The sequence below is a fragment of the Pempheris klunzingeri genome, chromosome 11 (assembly GCF_042242105.1).
Source record: "Pempheris klunzingeri isolate RE-2024b chromosome 11, fPemKlu1.hap1, whole genome shotgun sequence".
NCBI lineage: Eukaryota > Metazoa > Chordata > Actinopteri > Acropomatiformes > Pempheridae > Pempheris > Pempheris klunzingeri.
In genome coordinates this window covers 21,831,904-21,843,669 of record NC_092022.1, presented here as the reverse complement: position 1 = coordinate 21,843,669, position 11,766 = coordinate 21,831,904, and the positions used below count along the sequence as shown (strand labels likewise).

At 40.6% G+C, this 11,766-nt stretch overlaps 1 protein-coding gene across 1 annotated transcript; it reads left to right on the top strand.

The window, feature by feature from the left end:
- Positions 1–963: 963 nt before the first annotated feature.
- On the top strand, positions 964–5,527 carry pfdn4 (prefoldin subunit 4). The gene is made up of 4 exons (XM_070839389.1): positions 964–1,023; positions 1,502–1,609; positions 2,481–2,621; positions 4,874–5,527. Exons 1-4 carry the CDS (start codon positions 997–999, stop codon positions 5,003–5,005), a joined length of 408 nt encoding a protein of 135 aa, XP_070695490.1. The 5' UTR covers positions 964–996; the 3' UTR covers positions 5,006–5,527.
- The last annotated feature ends 6,239 nt before the right edge of the window (positions 5,528–11,766 follow it).

Here is an 11,766-nt window from a genome sequence, read left to right as displayed (position 1 = left end):
ACAAAAGCTCCTCAACACTCATTTCATTTTGTTGTTGTCTTTATGCAAATCAACCAAACCACAAAGTGCCTGAATGTGTTTTTACCACAAACAACTGCTAAAGGAAACTGTGTTTGAAAGCTTTAAATGTGCAGTATTTACTGACTGTATCATGGCGAGGCTTGGAATCCATGAGCACAATGTCCCGATTGTAGCCTATAGCCTGCACGTTGAGGTGGGAGTTGGATTCCCCTGTTTGGATTGTGCATTTCTGACTTCATGCAGCGCCTGCAGCCGAGAGACCTCAAGCAAACTCTTTATGATGTACCAACGCATGGCAGCCTACTAGTTCTGCTAGTCTCAAAACCCCATTCAAGAAGGCCACTGATTTTAAGGCACGTTGGAAGACATTGTGCACGAGGAGTTATCCAACCCAGGTCAAAACAGGATTTTCTCACCGATCTGCCCGGTTGGACATGCTGTGTAACAACACTCATCTATCTTACACTTCATTAGAACCCTTGACCTCTTCTGCAGTGGATCTAAATTGGATTGATAGCGCTCTGGCTTGTTTTACAGATGTATTAAGTAAATATTTGAATTTGGGTGCAGTACTGTTTGCTGTAGAAATATTTACAGAACAGCAGTTCCGGTTGATACAATAACTAGTTTGACATATTGTAAGATAGTTTGCACATTTCTTGAAATAATTGATGGCAATGTTAAAACAACAAAAACAAATCAGGTGAATTATCACTTATGTTGAAACTGATAATACATCTTAGCTTAGTGAGAGTTTAGCTGTAAGTTAATGTTTGATGACATATTATATTTAAAAAGCAGATGTGTGATCGACAGACAATCAGATTATTGTGATACTAAATGCACAAAACTGACCAAATTAGTCCGTCCTGTTTTATTTATTATCAAACTGTAGGCTTTCCGCCCCGCTAGGTGGCGCTGTCACTTCGTCGTCCTGCTGAGTCCCGCCGTCTTTGTGCAGTCGAGGAAGCCAAGATGGCGGCCACCATGAAGGGACCTGTAGTAAGTTTAAATGAGAAGAAATGCTGTTTTAGTTTTCGAATCACTCCGGTGCTGTTTCATGCGGAAATAAAAATAGAAATAGAGGACAAGTGTGTGTGGGGGAAGGAAAAAGCACAGCTACCGGTCGCCAGTGATATTTTGAAGTCGTGGTCACACCCTCGTGTAGCTCACGTCTGTGGTAGCAGCTAGCTACCGGGAGGTGTTAGCTAACCTAGCTAACGGACTAGGCGAGAGCTCACCAGCCTGAAATGATGCTTATAATAACGATAACTAGATAAACACGGACCGTGTGAGTCGACAGTGGCGATGGGGCGCTACTCCTGCTAACTAGTGTGTTGGCAGGCTTGGTATTATATGCTGCAGTAACAGCTAACGTTAGCTCATTTGACCAGCTCATAATAAGACGGTGAGCTGACGAGGTTTGCTCGTTAAAATACGGCAGGTTAAGGTTAACCACAGGTTTAACTCTTGTTTGCAGGGGGTTGAAGACGTGAACGTCACTTTTGAAGACCAGCAGAAGATCAACAAATTCGCCAGGAACACGAGTCGGATGACGGAGCTGAAAAATGAAATAGAGGCAAAGAAAGTGAGTAAAGAGAGTTCACATCACACTCAGGGTTCAGTGTGCGGTCAGCTGAGATCACAGAAGCCCACATCTGGACAAGAGATTGGACTATCATGATGCTGGAGAATAAAAACACTGTGCTCAGACCAGATACTCTGAGATTAGATTTACATTTATTGTCATTGCACAGATTAGAAGGACTGAGACAACCAAGCATAGATTAGTTTTTAAACATCAGGGCAAAAAGCAGTAAAGTAATGCATAAATAAACAACATATACTGTATGAACAGTAGTAACAGGGCAGTAGTGTGTGAGAGAATACTCTGAGTTGGAAATTATATACAGTATGAACCTGTTCAGCAATAGCTTTAGGCAGTTCTAAGTCCAAGTGATGCTAATAATAATGAATGGATCTATATAACAGTGGGTTGTGTAGCTATAAACAGCTGACTGACATAAGATACTGCATGTATTACAATTAGTTACCTGTTTTATTAGCTGAAACAAATGCTGTGTAATACAACAGGCCTACTTTCAGGAGGATTCACATGTTCTGTTTCCGTTCAACTGTTTTAATGAGGTGTTCATTAAAGTTTATGGCTGCAGTTTGTGGTGCTGTTGATTGAAATGCAGTCAACTGTGAGGTATTTTAAGTACTTACTCTGCCCATACATCTACCTAGTCTACACATGTTGGTTTGACCTGGTGTGATTCATCCAAGCCACAAGCTACATCTCTTTGAAACTAACTTAATGTGGAATCAACCACTGAAAGTGAAAGTTTCATGGTTAATCGTGGTCTGAGGGGCAGCGGAGCTGCTAAATCACTAATAGTACTTTGAATGCAGCCCTAACTGAGACTTTGCCATCGTGTTCCAACGTCTCCACGCAGAAATCGCTGCAGAACTTGCAGGATGCCAGCGATGACCTAATGATGTTCGACGACGACTCTCTGCTCATCCCTTATCAAATCGGTGACGTCTTTATCAGCCACACCCAGGAAGAAACACAGGAGATGCTCGAGGCTGCAAAGGTACTGCTTCTTAACAACCTTATCGTTCTCCTCAGACTTGTAATCACCAGTAAAAAAATTTTTAAAAAGCCTTCATTAAGCCAAAGTCATCAAGTTAAATTACTGCGGAGGAGAATTTAACACACGATAGAAAGATAGATCGGAGATAGAAAGTAATTTGACAAGCAATTAGCCTCTAGAAAATGACTGTTAAAGTGATTACAAAAGCCAGCAAAACCTGATAGGAACATGCTATCTGTCCCTCATTTATCAGCGAGAGCTTCCTCATTTCAAAAGTGGGATTCACCAACATGTTTGAAAAACTCTATGATTGCCCCATTATACTGTTTTTAAGGTCAGTGAATGATCTTCGAAACATTATAATAATGTCTAGGTGTTTTCAGTGTTTATAATAAGTATTCATGTAATGTTCTCGCTACTGAGTCTTAATGACATGAAGGTAGGTTTGTTTTTTAAAGCTGAAGAACTGGATTCCATTGGAAATTAGTTTGTGGTATGTCTCTACGCTCATTCACGCATCATATTAAAATGTATATCCGCTGCACTCTCCTACCTGTACTCCCTGCAGAGAGCTGTCATAGTAGTCCTAAAGAAGTTCGGAAAATAGAAATATGGAACTAGTTTAAGTGCACACAAAGCTTAAAACCTATCCAGACTTTCTCACTAAGCACAGGTTTTGACAAATGTGGTTGTAACATAGTTGATAACTAATTCTACTGCCAGGACAGACACTGGCCAGAGCCCATTCATTTCAACTTACTGCTGAGCTCCTGTAAAACGCAAATGTACAACGAATACATTTTGTTTATAAATTCATAATCAAATTGCTCTTCAGACGAGTACAACTCATAATCAGTTTTTACATACAGTGTTTTTCATCTTTCTGGATTGAATTGCGTATGTTAGTATTTTGTTGCACTGTTTTAGCATTTCTATTGCTATAGACTATAAGTAAACAGTGTTAACAATCTGTCAACATGGTGCGCAGTCTGAAAAACTGTCATTGTAGTTTCTGACTGCCAAGGACACAAAACACAGATGGAACGCTGTCTTTAAAATTTCTTTTTCATTACATAAAAAAAAAAAGTTTTGAGCCCAAACTGGCTCTGTGACTGGTACAGATGATGTTTCAAATTTCAATACTTCCTCCTACCTCCTTCCTTCCTACTTTTTATCAGACCATTTTACGGATGGAAGCAGACTATCTGTCCACAAACTAAATGCTTTAAGACATAGCTCAACATTTTGGGTATTATTATTTATGACTATTCACTTTCTTGCCGAGAGTTGGATGATACCACTCATTTATGTACAGTGAATATGAAGCTACAGCCAGTAAGCTCAGAGTAGCATAAAGACTGGAAACAGGGAGAAACAGCTTGCCCCGCTCTGTCCTATGGTGACACAAACCACCAGTCAGCACCCCTAAAGCTCACTAATTAACACGTTAGATCTTGTTTCCAGACAAAAACTGAAGTGTGAAAACGACAAGTGGTTCTTTCACAGAGGATCATGTGCTGGACTATTTCTTGGCCAGGCGCAGTGACGGTCTCTGTGATGACAACAAGGCATGAGGGTGGTATCGATGTTGCTTCTCAGCAAGGAAGCGAACAGACCATAAAATGAAGAATTATTGCTTTTACGTATATGTACAGTCCAAAGTAGTTCATCAGGACAGTCCAAGCAGGCATCAACACCACTCCTCCAGGCCGGCTCAGGCCTTTGCGTCGGACATTTGCCACAGAGGGACACATGACGTCCTCCTTGGTGCACCTTTGGGAGAACAGCTGGGCAGCACCAGTGCTTCATAGCTGCTGAACCACAGCGAGGACAGGCGCTGACCCAGACTTCAGAGCAGACCTTGTCCTCCACTATGTCACTTCAAGGAGCTTCCTGTTTGTCTTTGTGTTTGCTGATGCTTCAACACACAACAAAGCTCCCTGCGCAGGCCTGCGGTGATTGATGTGGAGCAGTCTGCTACACACAGTGAATGACAAATGTGTTGATCGGCTCACTTTCCAAGTCGTAATTTCTGCTGATTATAATTTGGTGCACATTTATATACATAGTTGTTTTTCTTTGCTCATTAATTTTCCGCCTTCTGCCTTCAGAATGTGTTTTTACTGAATCAACTAGCAGACGTGATTTATTTAAACCAATATGTGGAAATGACTGAAGCCCCTTGTTGCTTGCCTCGTGTGGGGAATTGTAATAATCAGCATGTAATCGGACTTTCCATGTTCTGTAATCAGGAAGCACTGGAGCAGGAGGTCAAAGGCCTCGAGGAGCGAGTGTCAGCCATACAGCAGGTGTTGGGTGATCTGAAGGTCCAGCTCTATGCCAAGTTTGGTAACAACATTAACCTGGAGGCAGATGAAAGCTGAGCACTGAAATGGACATTGACAGCTGCCCCAACGTGGACTTTTTTTTTCCTTGCAGCTCTTGCATCAGACATACAGAGCGTTTGCCAAACAAATCATCAAGTAGGACTCGGCACGAACGGCTTAGATTTGTAGCTTCTTTTTGTTTACACAGACGAGTCTACAGTTTAGCTTTGGCAAACCAGTTTCACAAGGACAACAAAGGTAAAGATTAAAGAAATGCACATATATTCTCCAACATAATTTAATTGGTCCATTCATTAATGTTTTCTTTTACTCTGGCGATGAAACAGAAGTAAAAAATGAGGAACAAAACAGCTGTGTTGTGTTTTACATAAAAAACCTGTCTCATTTGTGAGCTCCTTGTGTTTGACCGCCCTGAAGGAAGGATGTCTGTTCTGTGCCATCTCTGCATTAATGACTGAAAAGTGAAAGTCCCTTACAAGTATTGAATCTGCTTGACCTTTATTCAGAGTTTTGTGGTGTTTCCACATCCAATCAAGTTGATTAAATTAGTACCCTTTACTCCTGCCTGTTCTACATCCCGTGTTTGATGTCTTTTACACAGCACATAACATGAAAAGCAGTAACATTGTGAGCCGAGGAACCTTCAATCAGAAACAGAAAGACAAACTCAGGATCGTTTTTTTAGATGATGAAGTGTAGCCTTGATATCCAGACATGTCTGAAATTCAGAAATTTAATTGACGTGAGTGAGAAAAAGGGACTACAGTCGGTGTCAGTGCAAAGTAAAAGTTCTTGTTCCACAGTAAAATGACCCTTGAGTGGAATATTCTTGTATACTACAGTACTATACTGACGCTGCATACATCTGTGGGTAGTGGAGCCTGTTCTACTTTACTCATTGTCAAGTTAGTCTAGTGGTTCCCAACTGTGGGGTCAGACCCCCCCCCCTCCTCACACTCACAAGATAAATGTGAGGGGTTGTGAGATGATTAATCAGAGAGAAAAAAAGAAAAAAACAGTTCTGCAGCTCAAATCTGTAGACATTTTATTTCAGCACTGTTTATTTTCTCTAATCTTTGTATTTTCTGAGAAATATTGAATCACCCTTTTGAGCCTCAGAGCAGCTTTTTGAATTAAGTAAACATGACGAGGTGCCCAAGCTAGACGCTCCCAACTGTACATCAGCGCAGAGCTGGATTTTACTCCTACTTTGATGTAAATGAGCTCAGATTTTACTTTGCTATGCAAACTGTAAAGTGTGACATTCATTACTTTCCACGTGTGTCTGCATTTAACTGGCTGTGACCGATGCTAAGATTACCTGAAGTTTGGCCTTAAAGGAAAGTCGTTTATGGAACTCAGCAAATTGGCAGTGCACTTCCTGAGCCCCCCCCAATCCCCCCTTCACACACACACACACACACACACACTCACACACTCTCACACACACACACACACACACTCTCACACACTCACACACAATTGCTATTGTGACCAATTGTTCACGTAGTAAACAAAATCTTCACATCCTCATGTGGCTTGGAGAAACCCATGAGTTGGCAGATCAAAGGCATATTTAATGGCAAACTTGTGAAGCAAAGGGAGGAAAACAACTTCTCGTGGACAGACTGTTGATATATACAGTGTATAATTATTAGTAAATTAGTCCGATTGCACAAGTAAGATATACAGCAACACAGGAAGAATTGAGTCGGTCAGATTAAAAATAGGTTTATGTAGATATATTACAAAAATAGAACACAAACAACTAAAATTAGATAAAATCAGAACAAACAAAAGGCAAAATACTTTGGAGAAAACTTGGCACAGCATAGAGGCAGAAATAAAGGAAATGTTTTATGACTATTTAAACATTTCTGTGTGAATTACAGCCAACAGGTCTGCAAAACACTATGCTAGAATAGAAACAAGGAGAGAGAAGTTGACAGCATACAGAATTAAAGCAGCTTGGTCTATCGAACACATCTTAAATTTAAGGTTTGTGATGGAGGAAGATTGTGTCGCACTATGATAACACAAACAAGATCCCCTTTATCTGATAGAGCCGTGACAGATGGTGTTACATGAATGGACTACTGAATGTGTCGATACAGGTACCCGACAGATAAAAATGTATGTTTTCTTAATTAATGAGTCAAAATAGGTGCCCTCAAAGGAGCAAATTCAAATGAAATCTAGATTTTGTTGTCAGAACATCTTTGCTTCATTTTTTCCAGATGATTCTCTAAATATGCTGGATGGTTTGGTGGCTCCCAAAAACATCAACAATGCACAAACCTCATTAAATTGTGCCCTCAAGTGTGGCCTGCATGAGCTAATAAAATATCTGAAAAAAGAAACGGAGAGCTGGAACTCACAGCAAGACACCTCTGGAGGATCAAGATCTCAATTAACAAGTTTCTCCTCCCGGTAGGTCTCCTGCTGAACATTCATAGCTATGATTAAGAGGAACTCCACCCACACTGGCTTGTCTTTATGCACAGCTTGTTAAACCCCGACTCAGAGGAACACCCATGGAAATGACTGGACTTATTTCCCAGATGGCCTTGTTTACTCTGCCCTCTCTCTCTCTCTCTCTCTCTTTCTCTCGCTGTATCTGTTCATTTCTATTTGTCCTCTCGCTGCCCTGCTTCCTCTCTAATGGCACAGATGTTTATTTATCAACTGTGCAGTTGCAGTGAACACTGAGGACACTTAACAGCTTTTAAATCGGTCAGATTTCAGCTGAAGCAGCCAGTATCACGGGATGGCGGGATGTCGTCTGGCAGAAACTGATGTTTCATTAATTGCTGCTTCACTTAAAGCTGTAGAAATGTTAATAATTTGACTAAAATAAGACGTACCGGAGGAACAAAATTCTTTTTTTTTTGTCAGAAAACAAAGGATATTGCATATGTGTGATATTCACCTATGCTCAGGCTGACTGCAGTAACAGCAGAAACAGACCAGAGGGTGTCTCTGTCTCACCAGTAATTTCACAGTGAAATCAAATAGCTCAAACTAAAATCAAGATGAGCTCTTGGAGCTTATTTGTAATGGCTGCACAATGTAAATATTGAAGAAATACGTCACACGTGTCGGTGTCATGAGCTGCCTACAGAAGAAATATGAATGAGACGGAGAGACACAAATACACAAATATGCAGAGGAGTAGTCGGAGGACTGTGATGTTAAGAGTCATGCCACACTCATGATTTGGGCTCTAGTTTCAAAGTGTGATGAGCCACAACCTCCGCCCGACCATATCTCCCTCTTCTTTCTCAATAAAGAAGAATCCAGCAGCTGGTGTCTCCACAAAGAGTTTGTGCAAACTTCATCATTTTCTGTACTGGTGCTACTGTGAAAAATTGTGTTTGCTCACTGTCTCTGTATGTTAGCTGAAATGTCAGGAGAGTCAGCCCAGACGGTTTGAAAAATCCATAGCAGCTACAGCCATTCTTCATCACTTACAGCTGTTCTGTCTCGGCCAGCTTTTATTCATTACAAGTGAGGAGCAATCTCACCACTCCTAAAAAGCACAATGCAGCATGGCACCTGACAAAGGCCATGCAGTTCATGCAGGGGCCCATTCACACTTGGATTTGCTAGATACATTTTTTTTTAAATCCTGCTTTTTGGGAAGTCGAATCATTTCCTTGTTATTTTGTGTCTTGCTTGAAAAGCTCTCAGTGAAGGCTGAAAAGAAGAAAAATGCATCAAAGACTGTTCAGGCAGTTTTTTGCACAGAAAATCGTGTGGTATGTGTGTTGGATAGAAAGGATTTATGGATAACTAGTTCAACAGAAGATTAATAGAAGCTTTCCTATTTTTTATATTATCATAAGTTGAATAACTTTGGGGGTTTGGACTGTTTTGTTGGACAAAACATGACATTTGACGATGTCATTTTGCCATTTCGGAAATTGTGATTTGACATTTTATAGACCCAACAGATGGATTAATTGACAAATATCTCAGCAGATTCATCAGTAGTGATGGTAATTGTTATTTGCAGCCCTAATCCTAGACCACTGGGCCACCAAGGAGGCCCCGGTCAACTAGACTTGAAAACCCCACTGAGTTTTTGAATGATGGGACAGAATATGGAGGTCCTTAGCCTCGACAGCAGTGCCGCAGCACATTATGAGAATGTCAAGTAAGCTGTATCACGGGGGTTAAGAGGAGAAGCCTAAAAAGCACAAAGCAAGATTGAGTGCAGTGAAGAGACCAGGTGTCAGGGGCTGTGAGAGGCACTGCGCAGCGGCGCATCTGTGTGAGCAAATGTCGTGGATCATTTAGGAGGCAGCGAAAGGGCACGCAGCTCAAACTGCAGATGGACCGAAGACATGATAAGTTTTTCTGTGAGACTTTCAAGACTAATTAATTTGTTGATAATGAATTCCTATCCTTCACTTCCTGTGGACAGGGACTCTGTATTTCTTTGCGGAGGCTGAGCACTAAGCTGGGATATCTTCTGTCATTCATTTCATTACTGTCTGTCAAGTTGATCAGCCAAGACAATAAAGGCACAATTCCACTGCGGCAGCGTATGAATCATCAGAATGATGAAGACAAGTCTTTGTGTGGACCGATCCCTCTGTGAGCGTGTGTGTGTGTGTGTGTAGAATCAGTGCAGCAATCAGGGCTTATAAGTGCTTTGAAAACAAATTGGTGTCCCAGAGCCAGCATCCAGTGGTTTATTTAAAGATTTGTTTATCTTTCATTTATGAATTGCTGAATTGGAAATTAAAACTTTCACTCATGTATCATCAAGTCTCCATCTAAGATGCCTAAAATGTGCAGGAGTCTACGCTTGTAAGTTTCCATCAGTTATCTACCTTAATCAGTGGCCCCTAATATGCAGAGGATATTACTTTGGAAATGCATTTCCATATCCACCATGGAACAATAGACCAACTAACTTACCATATGAAAGACACTAGAATGCCTCCAAATATTTCAATGAATATCATTACCAAAGCCTGATTTTATGTCAGTTACACTGCAGAGACCTTGAAGAAATTGACACATTCAAGCAGTTGGAGGACAGTTTGAAGAGCTCTTCAGAAGTGATGGACAACTTAAATAAATATTTGCCTCTGATTAGTGATCCAACATGGATTTTATGGGACTGTTTCATTCATTTAGTCATTTTAGCCACACAAATGTTGTGTTTTAAGGGATGGCAACAGTCAGCCGAGGCTCTAATATCTCAACTGCTATTGTTTGATTGCTATGATAATTTCATACAGATATTCATGGTCATCAGATGATTGATCCTAGTGAGTTTGGTTACTTTGCATCTAGCGCCACCGTGACGGGGACATTTTTGTTTCTGTGTGAAATTACTATTACTACTAAACTACTATTGGAGGAACTGCATTGACTTTTGGTTGACTGCTTATCTATTTATTAATATTTTGTAATATATTTTATATTAAATCAAATTATATTTATAATTTTATTCTCTGATCATGTTCACTGTGGCTGTTATGCACCAAAGTAAATAGGTGGCCCTGGTATTTTTTAAACCTTTTGATCCAGATTTCTTTTTTAATCTAGTGCCGCCATCTGGTCAACATTTTAAGTTGTAAAATACTGTAGCTTATATCTAAATCCCTGCAGGACTATTGATGTCTGTCTTTTTATTTTTTAATTTTAATTAATTTACTGTGACCAGAAGTCCCGAGTTGTCAGGGACTGTTCCTGTTTCAAGCTGGCTGTTCTGAATCCTGACACATATCTGCTAAACTCCAAAATGTCCCAGTTTTCACCATCATATACTCATATTTAAAATATTAGACAAACATAATCAATGCACTACACGACTGAATTCAACATTGATTGGTCAGTCTTTGCGGCTCTCTCTGACTGAGCCTATCAGTATGCTAACAGTTAGCTGTCATGCCGAAGAGAAAGTCAGTCTTCTCTAAAGAGACTCCTTCCTTCGTAAAGTAGCCTCCAACAAAAACGCTGTGTCCATGGTGTTGAAAGGTGCGCTTAATTGGTTTACTGAGCTCTGAAATAATTTTCTGCAATCCAGATGAGTGGATGTTAATCTATCATGCTAAACTCAGATGTGGACAATGGCTAATGGTGGCTTGTAGCCCAAACCACCTTTGTGCCTGCAGCCTGAAAGACATGCCAGCAGGCTATTGTTGCTTATGACATGTTAAGAGTCTTTTTTTAATTTCCTAAGTAGGGAAGTGTAACTTCTAAGCACACACCCCACAGGGCTCCACGGCCTTGGTGGTCCAGTCGCACTACGTATGCTGAGCTGATGACGTGTTGCACAATGCCACTCTAATGGCATTTACCGAGGAAGGATGAGCGCTTTCACATTCACCCCGGTAGGATTTTCCCCAAGTGGAGATTTAAACCAATGATCCCTCAGTCATATTAGTGTTGCTCCGACTCAGCTCTACTGTCACCCAATTAGCCTCAATTTATGGTCCAACAACAGCAAATAACACAAAAGATGCTTTTACATGGTTGTCCTTTAGGATGACTTTTTTCGACGAGTCTGTGATTTCTGTAATCGCTGTAGTGTTCATGTTCTCACCCTGTCTTTGAAGCAGACACACAGCTTAATTAATGGGGTAAAATAGAAAGGGGAAAACAAGGATGAATGACTTGTCTGGTTTTCACCCAATTAAATCTAATTGGCCGATAGCGGTCCAAATTTAAGCACAAACAAAATCAGCATCTGCTGTGTTGCTGAGCAGTAAAAGGTTCATCAAATCATAGCGGTGAATTCATCTGTGTTACTGAATTCCATTACAAATCCTCATTCATGT

Excerpts from the sequence above, each read along its gene's own strand:
- pfdn4 (XM_070839389.1), top strand. The coding sequence starts at position 997 with ATGGCGGCCACCATGAAGGGACCTGTA. Across the intron at positions 1,024-1,501 it reads CCACCATGAAGGGACCTGTA|GGGGTTGAAGACGTGAACGT; the intron begins GTAAGTTTAAAT and ends TCTTGTTTGCAG. Across the intron at positions 2,622-4,873 it reads AGATGCTCGAGGCTGCAAAG|GAAGCACTGGAGCAGGAGGT; the intron begins GTACTGCTTCTT and ends TTCTGTAATCAG.